Source organism: Brienomyrus brachyistius, chromosome 18 (genome assembly GCF_023856365.1).
Source record: "Brienomyrus brachyistius isolate T26 chromosome 18, BBRACH_0.4, whole genome shotgun sequence".
In the NCBI taxonomy this organism is placed as follows: domain Eukaryota; kingdom Metazoa; phylum Chordata; class Actinopteri; order Osteoglossiformes; family Mormyridae; genus Brienomyrus; species Brienomyrus brachyistius.
The window spans coordinates 5,163,479-5,180,153 of record NC_064550.1 but is presented as its reverse complement, the minus strand read 5'-3'; the positions used below and the strand labels follow the sequence as shown (position 1 = coordinate 5,180,153).

Sequence of the window (16,675 nt, the reverse complement as noted above, 5' to 3'; positions counted from 1 at the left end):
ATTCCGCCCTTAAGGCAGGAGCGGCTGCTGTGGTAATTTTCAATGATGCAGACTCAAGAAATGATGACAGAGCCATGTCACATCCTGGTAAGGCTTTTGGTTTCCTGCCCTCTGCTGAAGGCTTTATATAGCATGTTCACATGAAATATGTGATGAAATACATCATTGTGCTTATGTGCTTGTTACTGTGTTGTACCACGCAATAATAAATAAATAGGCAGAGTTTTACTTCTAATATCATATTCAAATGTTTTTATAAAAAAATTATCCAGTCATACACCAATTAAACCAAAACAAGCAGGACGGTATTCATATCCCTCAAAAGAGTACATTTACATTTATCCCATTTACATTTATCAACCCAGTCCTCGGGGAGAGCTGGGAGAGAGAGAAATGCGGACTGTCTTGGGGTGAGTGAGGACTGGGTGGAGAGTTTTACTACATGTAGAAGTATTTCGAATAGTTGCCCAGCATGCTTTATAATTTTAGTTCTGAATTAGTGGGACTTAACAGTTCAGCTGTGAATTTGTAACGTCCATGTTTTTTTCATCTCTTGTCCAAGGCCATAGATTTTGGTATGGACTGTTGAATTGTACCAATATTGTAGGAATACTGTGTAAGTTTAGAAGGGGGGGTTCAGGGCTGATTTGGCCCCTACCAATATTATGGGAGTACCATATGGTAAGCCAGGTGGCTCAGGGCTGATGTGGCCTACATCAAAACTGTGGAAGTATACTGTGTATTTAGGGGGTGTGGCTCCGGGCTGATTTGGTTCTTGCCAGTGTTGAAACTAAACCTATGCCCTTGTTCTTTAGTTCTGCACATGGGTTATATTTACCAGTAAACCAACGAGAATATGGCGGTTTCAGAATATAATCGTTTTACCTAAAATACAGCTGGAGAGTGTGACACCTAGTTGAGTGACAGAATAAGGCTACAAAACAGCTTTATACCGTGTAGATAAATATGTGAATAATAAATATGGAATAGTAAACAGTCACAGGGTTAAAAAAAATCCTTGTGTTCATTTCAATAATCGTCGTTCACAGCTAAGAGAAAACTCGTTTTCTGTCATATTCGTTTCCTTTTAAAGGACTTTTAGGACTTTGATTGCTCTGTTCAAGAAGCACTATACACGGTAAAATAATACAGTAAAATATAGTCAGCAGCAATGTTTTATAAATATACAATCCAATGATCTAAGTATATGTGCTAATGATTTAGCAATGTTTACTGCCTGTGCCGATTACGCTGACTTTTGTACGCACAGAGGTCAATGACCCTCATTGTTTTTTTGTCTGCGCATTTCGCATGTTCTCTCACTATTGGCGCGAGGATACACCCAGGCGTGAGTTGGATGGATTGATGCCTTTAAAGTGTCCGTAGCATGTGAATGTATGTGTCATCTAATGAGGTCGCATTCCGTCCAGGGTGTCCCCTGATCCCAGCTCCCAGGCGGACAAAGACCCTGCACTGAGAAGGCAGTTACGCAAGATGCGCGGATGGACGAACAATAGTCTGTCGGGAGCGTGCAGATATTTATCTCATCCAGTCCTGCCAACCTCTAGGGGACGGCAAGTGGTTATGGATCTCACTGAAGGATGTGGCAGCGTTCTGTACGCGGTGTCGATCCTGTAAATGTCAAAGAGCTACTAAAAATAAAAGTGCGTTATGTTTTCAAAGTAGGAAATGCCAATCCGATTAACCGACGAATACTTGCTTGTAAAATCCCCGCTTGAAATGAAATCAGAGGTAATTGCGACGCGGCGCCTTTAAGCAGGATGCGAGCGCCTATAGTTTCTTTTTGACCTCAACTAGGCGGAGCGTCAGCGGGATCCAACTAAAGAAGTTCACCTGTCAAGTACTGAAACTCGACAATTAAAGCCGTTGTGCCCCTTTCTTTTGTTACTGAAATTTGTCGAAACGTGCATTTTATGGTACTTAAATAAAAAAAAATCCATTAGAAGCGGGACTTAACAGCGGACGCCTGCAAACATGGGAAGCAAAACGGAGCTGTATTTGTTCTCCTGGCTCTTCGTGGCTTGCGTCCTCCAGGTATCGAGTTTACACTTCGCGCAGGCGACGTACATATGTACGGCGTACCTGAATGTTTCCTATGTGGAGCCGAGGAGTAACGAGACGGTGTGGCGCCGAGAGGAAAGCGGACTTTACGGACAAGACTCGCCGAAGGCTTCGGCCACGGGAAACGTGTTTCTGCCCGACCCGATATACGGCTGTGAGCCGGATACTTTCTACGACGTTCCCATTAACTCCAAAGGATGGATCGCCTTGATTCAGCGTGGAAACGGATGTACCTTTTCTGACAAAATAAACGTCGCTGCCAGTAAAGGAGCTATCGCCGCCGTAATCTTTAATGAACCCGGGCCAGATAATAGGGTTATACAGATGTCGCACCCAGGTACGTTAAATTATTATTATTTTTTTTTAATTAACTGGTTGGCACCCACACGCGAATAATGCTTTAACTGTGGAAACTTCTCTGTTTTTAAAAGCCATACCCAAACTAAATATTCTTATACGTTTGACTGTTATCGGCAAGGTAGGTAGGTATGTATATTTACGGGGAGCCGTCAGCCTTCCCGAAAGGGTATAAAGTGCAGGGGCAATAGACCTTATAGTCACGGTGTTTATGGATGCAAAGTATGATTAGAGAGATGGCTGGTCTAACCTTTAACTGTAGTGCTGATATGTATTTGGAAAGCATTCAACGTGAAATGTTCCTGTAAAATATCCGGGTGTCAAAATGTTATTTGGCTGTGTTAGATTACTACTGTGGTCTGGCTGTCCTAAACGCCGCAGACACGATTCCTGCATATGGCAAAATCATAACTAAATCCTGTATCTGGCCTCGTCCACACACGGCATCCCAAGCGAAAGAATTGCACGTAAAAAAAAAAACGTGTAAATTGAAAGTTGTGAAATATGAATAAAATGGCAAGAGAGATCGTGGGAAAGGCAAAGCTGAAAAACCCGTGTTCACAGGTGTGCAGTAAGTTAGGGGCGATGTGGGGCTTGGCTTTAAGTTGGTGATCTGCCTGGTTGGAAGATACAGGGACTAAAGATTTTGTCTTGCTTCTCAGCTGAAGCCCTGACTTGTGACTATCTGTGTAGCATAACATGCCCCCCCCCCCCAGAACAAAACAATTTTTATAGTATGCCAATACTATGTGTTTACTGGTGGAAAATTTGTCACACAATTGTGGTAATATATTTTTTTCCAGAAGTTATATTATATCTGAGTTAAATTTGTTTCCGGTTTGGCCAATTTGGTGTGTAGTTACTTGTCTGAACTCTCAAGTCTTTCCATAGGTTGGCTCAGCATGTCTGGTCATAGTCTCAGTATCTTTGAGTGTTTGTCATAGGGTAAATGGAAAAATAAGGTTTACGCCACCTGACAAATGTCAGGTCACACAGCCAGGAAATATTTTACATTTATTTTTTTCCATATGAAAACTTCCATAAAATAAACATGCGTGATGCATTGCAGACTCATTAATTCCTGTTTGTTTGCATGTATGATTATTAGTAATATTAACTGCCTTTTTGCCACCTGACTTTTCAAGCTCACATTAAATAGGCTTCTTGGATACTTCAGTTCTCGGTATAAATGTATACATACATAAAAAAAGTTTTATCATATAACAGTATTTTCATGGTGTTCTGTAGGTTTTATAACCTGACATGAATACTGTGCAAGCTTAACCATAAGGTGAAATTTTTGTCAGTATTGGAATTGGATCTACTAATTGTTTCACTACAACGTGAAGGTCACTTGGGATATTCTTTATGGTGTAACTTCTGGTCTACTGTTTTCTAAATGCCCTCTTTTCCTGGTTGTTCCAGGACATAGAATTATTCCTAACTAGGGCTTAACTGCACACAAAATTCATGGTTCAGTACAAACCTCAGTTTTGTTTTCACAGTTTGCAATTTCAATACAGTAGGAAAAACAGAATTTATTTTTAAATGATTTAGTACAGAAACTACAAACACTGTAAGGGATAGTTGTAAACTATCCCTATAAAATATAATCATAATGAACTACATTTTGTCTAAATTCCACATTTTCTGGTGCTGAGTTTGATAACATCTGTAGTGATGAACACCATTTTTTAGTCTGTGTTTAAAGAGCAGTGTATATATAGTATTTTATATCTACATTTTACTTATAAGCAGCATTTGTGTCATCAAACAAATTGTGGGTGAAATACAAGCATCCAAAGACAGATCACAACCATCACAGTTATAGCTACCTAGTAAACTTAAATTAGTAATTAGTTTAGTAATTTTTGCACTGGTAGAGAAATAAAAGCCAGCTTTGCTGAAGAGGTAAAGGTGTTTTCCTGAATTGGCTAGCTGGCTGGCTGACTCCTTCCATGTTGTTTGATTTATGAGCTGCCTGCAGCACTGGCTTTCGCAAACTTCATGTATTTAGCAGATGCTTTTATCCAAAGCAACGTACGATTTGAGAAGATTGTTTCCGACCGTCCCTGGAGTGATTGGGATTAAGGGCCTTTCCGAATGGCTCAGCGATGAAATCACTTAGCTGATTACAGCAATTGAAGTCTTTTAGTCTAGTGCATTTTTGTGATGTTTGTTTATATTAGAATTTGTGTCGTATGCTGTTCCAGTGAAGCTTCTTAATGAACATAATTATATAAAAACGTAATTTTTATTTAAACTTTATGTTCCATTTTTATATCTTGCGAATGTGTTTCAAGGATTCAATATCCCTGTTTTTTTGGTTTTCAAAAGTACTATAGGAAATATCATACTAGTCTCCAGCTGAATGATGGATTTGATATCATTAGATAAGTTTTGGTCCGTGTGAGAATTGGTTTAGTTTTCAGTTTACTGGTAATTTCATCGGTCATCTGAGAGGCCTTACTCTAGGGGCTGAAATAGACCACCTCCTGCTTGTCATTTGTGGGAATTGAACATATTACAAAATGTCACTGCTAATTCCCTTTTTCATTTCCGGTGGTTCTGTACTATCTATTGCCATTCTTATTGTATCAGTTTTGTATTATAACACTATTTCACTATATCATGTTTATATAATGAAATTGCTGCGTTGGACGAAGGTGTTTCTGCTTGGCAAGTTGAATTGCATAGCTTAATTTCACCGTTCGCCCTTCTATGGAGATTGGCTCCAACAAATTACCCATCGTGCTGGGTGCCTTTCACAAGAGTGCTGAAGCTAATCCTCTTTTGGGACAACCTATGCAAATGTGGGTCCCAGAGGGTGTTTACTTTTTAAATTTCAAATAAACAATTAGATATCTTCTTTGCACATTCATACACTTTCAGTATACTTGAGGAAGTATATCTGTCTGTTGTGACTCATTTTAAATGCTTCTATTCATTCAGTTCCAACCATCTTGATCAGTTCCTGCTTGTTTTGCTTTCGGAACTATTTTGGGTTTTCCTTGACCTGGTTACAGACACGTTAATTATGTTTATTCTGATACGTAAAACCTGTGGTTTGGTAACAGGTTGAGCTCATCATTTGCAAATAGTGCCAGAGCAGAACCTACACAAGTGGAGTTGGAACTGGAGGCTAAACTGAAATATAAGATAATAAAGTATTCAGTTAATTTGAAATTTGCTATTTATGTATAATGCCAGCTTTTTGTTAATTTTTTTCTGTATATTGATGAAAATCATCTTTAATATGCCTGGTGATGTAGTACTTTTGAAGGCTTACAGTTGGGGACAGGAAGATTTTACTGTCTTCATTCATAGGTTAATGTGAACGATTCACAGCTTCATAGCCTGGATGAGGATTTAGATATACACATATAAATGCAGAATAAATTAAAATCTTGCTGTTTATTTTACCCAGGCATTATTATAAAAGCCTGGCGCGGTGACTGCGTGTGCAGCTCTGTTGCCTCATACCTCCAGCATTGACGGTTTGAATTTCACCTCTGCTCTGTGTGTGTGCGTTACACGGCAAGCCGCACAGGTCTCCTTCCACACTCCAAAGACATGCTGTTAGCCTTGTGACCCTGTAACCAGATAAGCAGCTGGAAGGTGCATGGATGGCTGCTTGGATGGCTGCCCTTTCGTGATCTGTTTACCTTTTAATGCACTGTTATGACTTAGTTACATATTTTTTAAGAACAGCTGGTTAACTAATTTACAGATATAATTAAATTCAATTCTGAGATTTAATGTCCCTGTTAATTTTAGTCCAAAGAAATTTGACTGTTGATTTCCCTGGGGAAAAGAAGACCAATTATACATTCTTAATTGAAATGGTGCAGTTGTCATTGTGATATTGAACTAAGGTGTAAAAAGGAATGCAGCCTATTTCGGTGATTTAATTGTATTTTTACAGTAAATCTATCCTCTGCTATAAATACTATATCTTATTTTCTTGCCTTTTACATTTGTTTTAAAGCATTTGAATGAATCTGAATGCTGCTTATCATATTGATATGGATGTCCTTCAAAATGATCTAATTATTAAAACAAATAAAATAATTATCTCTTCCTAGATTTATTTATTGTATTAAACACATTTTAATAGATTTAAATACATTTCGCTAGTGAAGGCTTGGTGTGGTATTGGGAAGCAGCCGTTAAGGTGGTCATCTTATGCTGTGTGTATTCCTCTGTACCTTCCCAGGAACTGGGTACACTGTGGCCATCATGATCGGCTACCTGCGAGGCATGGAAATAGTCAGTTTGATAAGGAACAACACAACGGTGACCATGAGCATCGAGGTGGGAAAGGAGCATGGTCCCTGGCTGAGCCACTACTCCGTCTTCTTCGTGTCCATCTCCTTCTTCGTGGTGACGGCTGCTACAGTAGGCTACTTCATCTTCTATTCTGCTCGCCGGCTACACACCATCAGGTTGCAGAACCGAAAGCAGGTGAGAAGCCACCTACTGCCTGGCTAAAGCAGCTTAGCCACAACCATAATGTGAACTGTTATAAAAAATCTTTGAAAAATGTATTTAAAAACCTCACTGCTTAGTTATTTTCTTGCTTTCCAAAAAAAGTGAGCATTAGTTTCCTGCAGTAGTTATTGATGAAATCCTAGTGCTCACTGGCCAGTTCTACAAGAAAATCATGTTCAACATAAAAAGTGTCAGTACTGAGCAGAGTATTTCATAAATGATGCAGCAAAGACACCCAGTCACATTTTTTCTCTACACAAGTTTCCTTGTACTAAAACTGAGCTCATTTTTTTTTTAACTCTTAAAAACCAGAGGTGCAACTTTTTTTATTTATTAGTTTACAGGTGACAACACCACCATTTATTGTGAACGCCTACCTAGACCACACTGGGTTGATTTTCCTGACTTGTGTCAGATTAAGTCATTGATTTAACTAGTGTTGAACCATATTTTTGGTATATGAATACAGGTTTAAAAATAATAGACCTTTCGCCTAATAAATTATCTGTAATGTGCCTAATTTGTGATTCACGAGCAAAGCAGATCAAATTAACTCCAGCTGTCAGGTCAGTTAGGGTACAGCTGTTCAAAGGTTATGAACAAGCATTTGATTTAAGGAATCAGCCGGGGGGAAAAATGCTGTATGCAGATTATTAGAGATGATCTGCTGTGTCATGGCACTGTCCCTCTGTCTGCCGTTATCAACTGCTGGACACATTTATAAGAAGGAAAACCCTTTAAAATGTTTTTTTTGGTAAATGTATATTATAGTCGATACAATTTTTTTGTAGTAGAGGATGTAGTGGAGTACTAAAATTTTATTCCCAGAACTGCCTTTGAAAATGGAGCTTGGAATTATCATGTGTGCTTCTCCAGTGTGATTCGTGACAAGGCAGTAGCCGTCACCAAAGTCAACAGTTCTGCCCGCTGGAAAGATGCATGAAGGGCACAGCGTCCTCACACACACAGCCAGTAAGGATTGGGACAGTACAGAACTCAGGGCTTTCCTGCAGTCACGTGTGTGTCAGGTGTACTGAGGCGGGCCATTGGTGTGTGCTTGTGGAATGGTTCCTAGGTCATTATTAAAATTCAAACCAACATTTTAATCTGAAGCAACTTGCACAGTTTTTCAAGCATGACCTTTACTCTTTCATGCAATTGGACATTTTTACTTACAGTTCAGATGTGTGTTTGCAGAACTCCTCAGCTTGATCTGGTAAACTTTTGGTAATGGATTCCCATCTTTAATTCTCAAATTACTTAAGAGAAACTGGTCTGTTTAGTGACTGGGGTGTTTGCTTTTTATGTGTGCAGGTATGTAGTGTACGTGTCGAAAAAAAACCTTGAATAGCAGGATTCTAATGTATGCTTTGTGATCTCATGCTTTTACCTGCCCTCTGAAACCAGAGTTGAAGGCAGGGACATGCAATAAGCTTTGCACATTAAATATTTAGGCTTTGCATCCTGTCCTGATCTAGTGAATGGAATAACTGAATAAACTTTTTTTTTTTTTTTTTTAATAGGCTGCATTGCCTCGTTCTATCACTCTCATTCTTTTGTTATATACTACTGTATGAGAGTATAAATGGATAAAATGTTCTGTGTAATTAATGGAAAAACTGTGACGCTGCATGTTTTTGACAGCTTGCTATAGAATTCCCTTTTGTTCCGTGTTATCCTTAAACTCCACCAGTATTCTGCTCATGCTCTCTTTCCAGTAAAACTTCACCAGTTGGCAAAGTGGGTTAGTAGAAAGTCTTCCATTATGCAGGAACTCAATAGCTGGTGTGAGACCTCACCCACAGAGCTGCTAGTGACACTACAGCAGGGCTTTGTTTGTTTGTATGCAAAATTCCACGCCTCTGTCATGCAGAAAGGCTATAGTGGTCTTCCACCAATGGTTCTTTGAGACACCACTGAAAAATTGGGGGTATTACATTGCAATTACATAGTGGTTAGTAGTGAAGAACAGTACTCTGTTGGAAGTACTGTTTAGTATCGACCTTCTCTAGCTTGTTCGTCTTGCTCCGAGTGTACAGCTGGAGTGTGCAATCTTATCCACAAAGGGTCAGTGTGTATGCAGGTTTTTGGGATAGCTTTTAGGTCAGCTGTTCAAACCCAGATGTGAGGATTTTTCAGCCAATCAAATTAGTAATCTAATTAGGGAATTGCAGCAAAACCCGCATGCATAACAGCCCTTTCTGGATAAGATTGCCCACCCCCGCTTTAGAGGCATGCACAGCTAAATACTAGTGCCCTTTGTAAGTTTTGAGAAAGCTGTGATTCTGTACTTTGTTGTCGGTTGAAAATTTGCTGGTTTCTAATCAATACATTAATAGTGTTTTGCCCCTATTGCATGCATTTACAATATGAATTTGTTGCGTAGAACTTAAGAATATTTGTTTTGTGAAAGCTGATGTAATGTTTCCAGTGAGCAGTCACAGGGGGTCGCTTAATGAAACAAACATTGCTGAGACTTCGTAATGAAGCTGGTACTCTAGGCTACTTGTGTTCATGAGGGGCAGGCAGTGACATCACTCGGCGTTGTTTTTCTTATCCTGTGCACCACTGTACACTTGTAATGGTAACAAAGAAGGAGTTTCCAGTGCGTATTTCATATCTCAAATGTGAATTAAAACTTGAAGTATGAAAGGTCGATATTAAACTTTGGTGCAAATAGTTTAACAGTATTTAAGTGCATGCAGAACCATACAAACAAATGCATTGTTTAAAATTGCAATAAACAATACCACACTTGTTTTCCATTGTGTAGGTGCACACTCACTCATTCGCTCACACATACAGTCAAATGATGCACTCCAGTTCACTGAAGCTGCATGTATTTGGCTGTGGGAGGATAACAATGGTTTAAGTGAACACGCTTATAAATGGGGAGAACATGCGAAATCCACATACATGAAAGCGGTGGTGTTTGGTGACGGTGCTATCCACCGTACTACCCTCAATACAGATTGTGTCCAAGTTACAACTGGGTTGTTTCAACAAAATGGACGTATGTTGGAATTGGGAGGCCTATATGCAGTATGGCGTACCATCTCCTAATATGTAAAAATGGTTCCCAGGCTTAAAAAAATGCTATATGTAACATATACATGTAGTTTAGTAACTATGAAAAACAGCTTGGTGGTGTTCTGTGATGGGGAGGGCTGTCTAAATACATACCCCCCCCCCCCCTCATATTTTCATACTGTAAGCCAACAGGCATTTGACACTTGATGGACCTTTCAGCTGTTTTTCTACATGATTCTGTAGTTTCTCTTTTGATCTCTGCACTCTCCGGTGACTAATGTATGGTGCACACTAGGTAGGGTTATGTTGCTGGGCGAATGGCTGCCTGAAAGCTATTTTTACAGACATTTATTTAGAAAAAAATAAAAATAAAATAATATATATATATATATATATATATATATATATATATATATATATATATATATATATATATATATATATATATATATATATATATATAATATATATATATATATATATATATATATATATATATATATATATATAAAATAAAACATAATAAAACAATATCATCATTAATAATGTTTTATCATATTATAATTTGTTTTATTTAAACAGCCTAATTTTGACCAAAATCTTTGCAGAAACGACTCAAAGCGGAAGCCAAAAAAGCTATTGGACAGCTTCAGGTCCGAACACTAAAGCAAGGTGACCAGGTACTTGCTGTTAATACTTTTTCTTTACTGTTCCTTACGTCTTCCAATGTGATGTAATATAAAAGGCTGTATTTGCTTTTAATACTCCTCAGTTAATGTTCTTGTCCATCGCATGTTGCACTTTTCCTTTTATTTAACTATGGGGCGAGGCTGCCAGATATTGTGCCGTCTGGAATCACTTGAAACTTGTTTCTTTTCCAACACCGAATTCTGTACCTTCTACATTTACAAGCGTGTTTGTCTCATTTGTACTACCTGCACTGTACCATAAACTTTATTCATTCATCATTCATTTTGTGTTTTTGAGGACTGCTTGAAGTAATTTATTTTTGCAATGTTACTGACCAGCAAGAAATTCGGACTGGAAGCTCTTGCTTGATCTTTGTTTTGTTTTAGGAAATTGGATCCGATGCAGACACGTGCGCTGTATGTATCGAAGCTTACAAGCCTGGCGACGTGGTATCCATACTAACTTGCAAGTATGTATTACTCTTTATTGGTATAAGTCCACTCCAGTGGTCTCTTTTGTAGTGATGGTCTGTTTTAGACACTTGGTTGTAGAGCTGGGCAATAAATCGGTTCCTTCGATTTAAGTTGAATTTTTGGTTTAGAACAGTGTGTAAAGTAAAAATCGTAATTAATTTTAAACTAGCTAATAAACATGAAGCACCTGTGAAGCTCCCAAAATTTAGTGGAGACCACTTGTAGTGATCACGTCTGTTTGAGTGAAATTGATCGCCATAAGCGGATGATCGTTTATGACCGTTTTTTTCTTTGTCTCAGGCAAATTGCCATCTAATTGACTTTTGTGTATTTATGACATGAATATATATAAAAAATTCAGTAAATAGTGACACTTTTTTCTCAACACTTTCAAAATACAGTTTCAAATGCTTTTCATGTTACAGTACTGTACAAATTAAACTACTGAACTATGTATAATTGAAATGCTGTAATACAGAACAGTACTGTACATAAAATATAGGTTGTAGTTTCGCTGCTGCATCTAGGTGGTTCGATTTTGGCAATTTATCATAAGCTTTGATGGGTCTGCATTTGTCACTGAAAGAAAATGACTTTCTTTTTCCTGTCATGTTTTCTATTCACGCAGCATTAGCCTCAGGTAGCTAGCCAGACTCAGATGGGATTCTGCAAGGCAATGTAGGGCTATCATAAATAATCAAGCTTGTGGAAGCAATACAGGCTAAACAAGGAATCAGTGAGTTATGTACCTGTGTTTGTAAAAACTGTAAAACGTGACTGTAAAGCATTTCGTAAGTTATTGGATTTCAAAATTGTCTTTTTGCTTCTTAATGATGGCAATCTAGTGTAAGTAGTACTTGGAGGACATTCAGATCTGCTCTCTGACACGCCACCTTGAACACCAACACACAGCAGCAAGCCACCAGCACACATCTCGTTAAGAGAGGAACTCGTGGCGAAACCTGGCCGTGCCTCCTCAGTCATTTCAGAGTGGTTTGGTTATGCGAAGTCCGGCGTAGAACAAACTACTGTCCGCTGTAAAGTTTTCCTGGAATCCGTGGCTACTGAACAAAGCGGCACAGCAAACTTATTTTAGTGTCTCAAACGTAGGAGTGTGCAGCTCTGAGATGCACAAACTAGCGGCCTGTGTACAGCGGCTGAAAAGTAGGCAACAACAGCGTCCTTTTCACGTTGGTGTCCAAACAATGACACGGGATCCAGGTGGAAAGAAATTACAGATGTGGTGACGTTTCATATTGCCAAAGAATTGGTGCGCATACATACAGTGGGGGAGAAAAACTGGGTTCATTCAGAGGATAAATAAAAACGACCCCAGATAAGAGCTATGAAGTAGCTCTTCCCCATCTCTATACAGCAGTACATGTGGAAAAAAATGTGTACTGCTTGTGAATAATGAATACTTGTGAATGTGAATAATGTCTTTGCTTATTAAAAAAATAATAAATCAAAATCGGAATTGTAAACTGGAAAAAAAAATTGGAGATTTGATTTTTAGGCCATATCGCCTAGTTGGTTGTTTCATTTTCTCCAGAAGTTGTTTTACGAAAGTCCTTTGGAAATGAATGTATCATTTGACTTGATGTTTCTCTGCAGTATATTTTGACAGTGGTTTTAGTTTTTAATGTTTAGGACATGTGCCATTATCCATCAGTGTTCTGTCTGCATGCAGAAGCAGCAATCAAAAAACAAGGAATTTAACACTTCGTTAAAGAGCTGACCTCTCATTTTGTGTGTGAACTGCAGAGCTAGTAGCATGAGAACTTTGGTAACTGATAAGACTGATAGAAACAGAGGCTTTTGCATGGTGACTTCTAGAGTATGGATAGTGTGCAGGTGGCCCTTTTTTCTCTGAAATTTCAACAGTTCACAATAATAGTGCATTGGCACTAGGACAGTGAACTGCATTGTATGCCACATGTGTTTTCTTCTCAATTTCAAACCTCACTTATTGATTTAACAACTACAAGCAGCCCAGATTCTGTGAAGCCTCTGTTTTGCTTTTTGCCATTTTACATTGTGTGTCAACTTTGAAATGGAGTTTGATCAATTTGGATTGAATGTAACTAAACTGTAAGCTGGGCAGTATTTCAGACACTCATTCTTCGTGTTAAATAATCTGCCACTCCCTATATGCATTTGATGACAGAATTTGCATTTCAATAGAATACTTTTTTGTTTTTAATGGTTCCTTTTTTTAACCAATAATAACCCCCCACCCCCCCCCCCCCCCCCCATAGCCATTTCTTCCACAAGACATGCATCGAGCCCTGGTTGCTGGAACACAGGACATGCCCCATGTGTAAATGTGACATCTTAAAGGCACTTGGAGTTGAGGTAAGTGTATTTTGTAGCATTTATATCCCAAAACGAGCCTTTTTAGTAGGACCAAGCCTGACTACAGTTTTTATATTTTATGAAAGCAAATGACACATTACTGTGATTTACTGTTGCAGTTGGTGGCATAGTAAACTATATTTTTTGGACAGAGAAAAAAATAATCATTTTTGCATAGACATTAAAAAGGAAGCATCCTGAAGAACGTAGTACAGTAAAGATCGATGCTGTACCATTACCTGTTTGTAAGAGAACCCCCCCCCCCCCCCCCCTCCCCATTCACACTCATATCTCGTTTTTCAACAGCCGGATGTTGAAGAAGGAACTCACCAGGTCCCCATGCCACCAGACTTCAGGATATACCCTGAGACCCTGGAAGATGCCCGAAGCGAGACTGCCTCTTCCGGATACGCCTCAGTACAGGGCATAGAGGAGCACGGGGGCTCTGCGGAGGACAGGTACACTCAGGCACCCTCAGGTGAGCAATGGCACTGATGCTGCAGTTCACACCTGCTTGCCAGGACTGTGAGGGTGGTACCCATCCATCTTATGTACCCACATGTCCTATGCAGGGTTCCATGTTTTATGTGCAAGCTACAGGCACAAGGCAGCGAAAAACGCAGGACAGAGCACTAACCCATGACAAACTTTCCCTAATTAAGAAAGGTCTCGTTAATACAAGTCCTCACTTCTCCACACAGAAACATTGCAATCGCAATTTTGCTGTACTTATTGTTAGGTTGAAGAAACTGTTATTAATCATTTTGTTATCACTCCTGTATGATCAGCAATGAATGTAAATATGTATATACATTATTTTGTTTTCCCCTAGCTATTAATATACTTTAGATTATATTAATAATAGCATTCCCACCTTAGCAAAACCAGAAATTTCTCTCACCTCCCTATTCTGCATGACTCTTGCGCCTCCCACTGACTATAAATAAAGAAGTCAAGGGGAACCACCCTTTGTAACACATTCTGCTGTAGTTTGCATTGCAGAGAGTGTGGGTACCCTTGCAAGTAAAAACTATAAAGTGTGTTGTCTCAATAAAAGGTGGAGTTGGGGTGGAAACGCCGGGCGCTTTCCCCAACACTTATGTTATCTTAAAAGAAGCCAGTGTTTGGGCTGTTCAAAGGAAAGTACCTGTCAACAGCCATTCACTAAATGGAAAAACAAAAATTGCTTGATCCAGCTATTTTACATCTATTATATGAATAGACTTTTTTTACTTCACAAAATGAAAATTGTGAACAAACACATTGTGCAGTCAGTTTGGGCTGATTTTTCATTTTTAATAAGACTCCGGTTTCACATCAAAGTGATGTTTTAATGCTCAGATAGTGTTGGGGAGAAAATGTAAATCTTACCGTATGTTAATTTTGTTATTCCTGTTTCATATTTTGTTGTCTTTGGGTATGGTATTTTTCGGTATGGAGCACAGACATGTTATAAGCCATTTGAGTTTTTGCCTGGCGTTAATCTGTGACCTTAATACTGGCTATGATGACATGGATTAGCTTTACCTTTTACAAAAGCTTGAGCAGCTATGATTGTTTTCCTACGCAGCTGTAACACAGGGTGAACAGAAAGCAGAGGGAGCAGACGGACAAACCGACTTCCAGCCTCATTATGACAACCCAGCCTTCGAGGGAGATTCGCAAAGCCACCCAGACCCCAGGACATAAAGAGCACAGCCAATCATCCCCCAGAGAGAGAGGGCTTTGCTTTCTGCAGAATTTGCACCAAAATCTGGCCTGTGATTGATTTGAAAAGCTATTTTTGAGAACTAGATACATATTGTGCATGTTTGTGATTGCTAATAGGAAAATGAGCACCTATGCATCTTTTTAGTGGAACATCTATAAATGCAAACCCATTGTTCAGTGCATTGAGCTCTGCCGAGTCTCATGAAAAGGGTACATTAGCTTATATCGTATACAAAAGAGCTTTGTGCTTCTGAACAATCTGATTGCCTTTTTTGAATGACGTTAAATCTTCTAATTCTGTTTTCTTCTGTAATTTAAGAAATTATTTCCAAGCTCTATAATTTAAGGATTTTTGACAGAAATAACATGGCACATAATGTGGATTTTAATAACCTGAAACCGGTATGGATTGTGATTAAATTGTTTTAACATGTTCAGAATGATCCTTTTATTGAAATAAATTGAAGTATTTTTCTAGAACCGAATGTGACTTCTCCTGATATTACTTTAAGACTAAGACCTGTTTATTCCCCCTGGGTACCAAAACATTTTATTTACCCATTTTGACACTGTTATGTATTGGATGGCCAGAAAATGGTCCTTATTCACAAGATGGTTGTTACATGCACTGTTAAATAACAGGAAGTTTTAAAATGCTTAGAGCAGGGAAAGTTGCTGCTTCGTTCCTGAAGTATACATTCCATTTGCCTCATCACTTGCAGTCGCTGAGATCGATATAGAACGCTTAAGATACCAGTTTATTTGCATTTACTGCTTGTAAATATTTCATCTCAAGTACCATTTTTATTTCCAAAGATGAAGAAATTATCAAAGTTTTATATTAATATTTTGGTGTTTCAATGTTTAAGCTGGTATGTTAAGATACAGAAGCCATTCTCCCATTCACTTTTATTACTGGATCAAAAAGTATGCAAAATATTTCCCTGTCACTGTGAAAATGAAAGCAATAGGGTTACTACTTACCAGCTTAGGAGATGCCTATGCCTTAATAATTTGTGGTGCAAAATGTAAACTATTTTCCTGGGAAAGGATCGGTTATTGTTTAATCCTAATTTTGCTGTGCACTTTAATGGTTTAACTTTACCTGTATGAATTTTGTGAAATTATCATGATTTTCTCACCATCTTGGGTGAAGCTGTCCAAAGTATTTTAACTTAAATAAGGGACAGATGGTGTTTGGTTTTACCCCCAACAACCTCCCCTTCTTTTCTGTATCTGTGATTTGATAACTGGTGTATATACGATTTAAAGCTATATTTAAATGTAAGCAAATTGTAAATAAAAATTCTTTTATTAAACCACTGACTAGTTTGAGTGCTGATCTGAATGAAGCATTATCGGCTCACATTTTAACTTGCACTCACAGCAAATAAATAGCCAGTGGTGGAAGATCCAAGGTGTTCACGCAATTCTGGGTACGGATAGGAAGGGACAGGTGACATATTTGTTTTAATAATTAGGTTGCT

At 38.6% G+C, this 16,675-nt stretch overlaps 1 protein-coding gene across 1 annotated transcript; it reads left to right on the top strand.

The window, feature by feature from the left end:
- Positions 1 to 1,353: 1,353 nt before the first annotated feature.
- rnf128a (ring finger protein 128a) lies at positions 1,354 to 16,507 on the top strand. Its single transcript, XM_048982915.1, has 7 exons — positions 1,354 to 2,419; positions 6,656 to 6,903; positions 10,569 to 10,640; positions 11,037 to 11,119; positions 13,382 to 13,478; positions 13,785 to 13,956; positions 15,049 to 16,507. The coding sequence occupies exons 1-7, from the start codon at positions 1,996 to 1,998 to the stop codon at positions 15,165 to 15,167; spliced, it is 1,215 nt and encodes a 404-aa protein (XP_048838872.1). The 5' UTR covers positions 1,354 to 1,995; the 3' UTR covers positions 15,168 to 16,507.
- Positions 16,508 to 16,675: the final 168 nt, after the last annotated feature.

Excerpts from the sequence above, each read along its gene's own strand:
- rnf128a (XM_048982915.1), top strand. The coding sequence starts at position 1,996 with ATGGGAAGCAAAACGGAGCTGTATTTGTTCTCCTGGCTCTTCGTGGCT. Across the intron at positions 10,641-11,036 it reads CACTAAAGCAAGGTGACCAG|GAAATTGGATCCGATGCAGA; the intron begins GTACTTGCTGTT and ends GTTTTGTTTTAG. Across the intron at positions 13,479-13,784 it reads TAAAGGCACTTGGAGTTGAG|CCGGATGTTGAAGAAGGAAC; the intron begins GTAAGTGTATTT and ends GTTTTTCAACAG.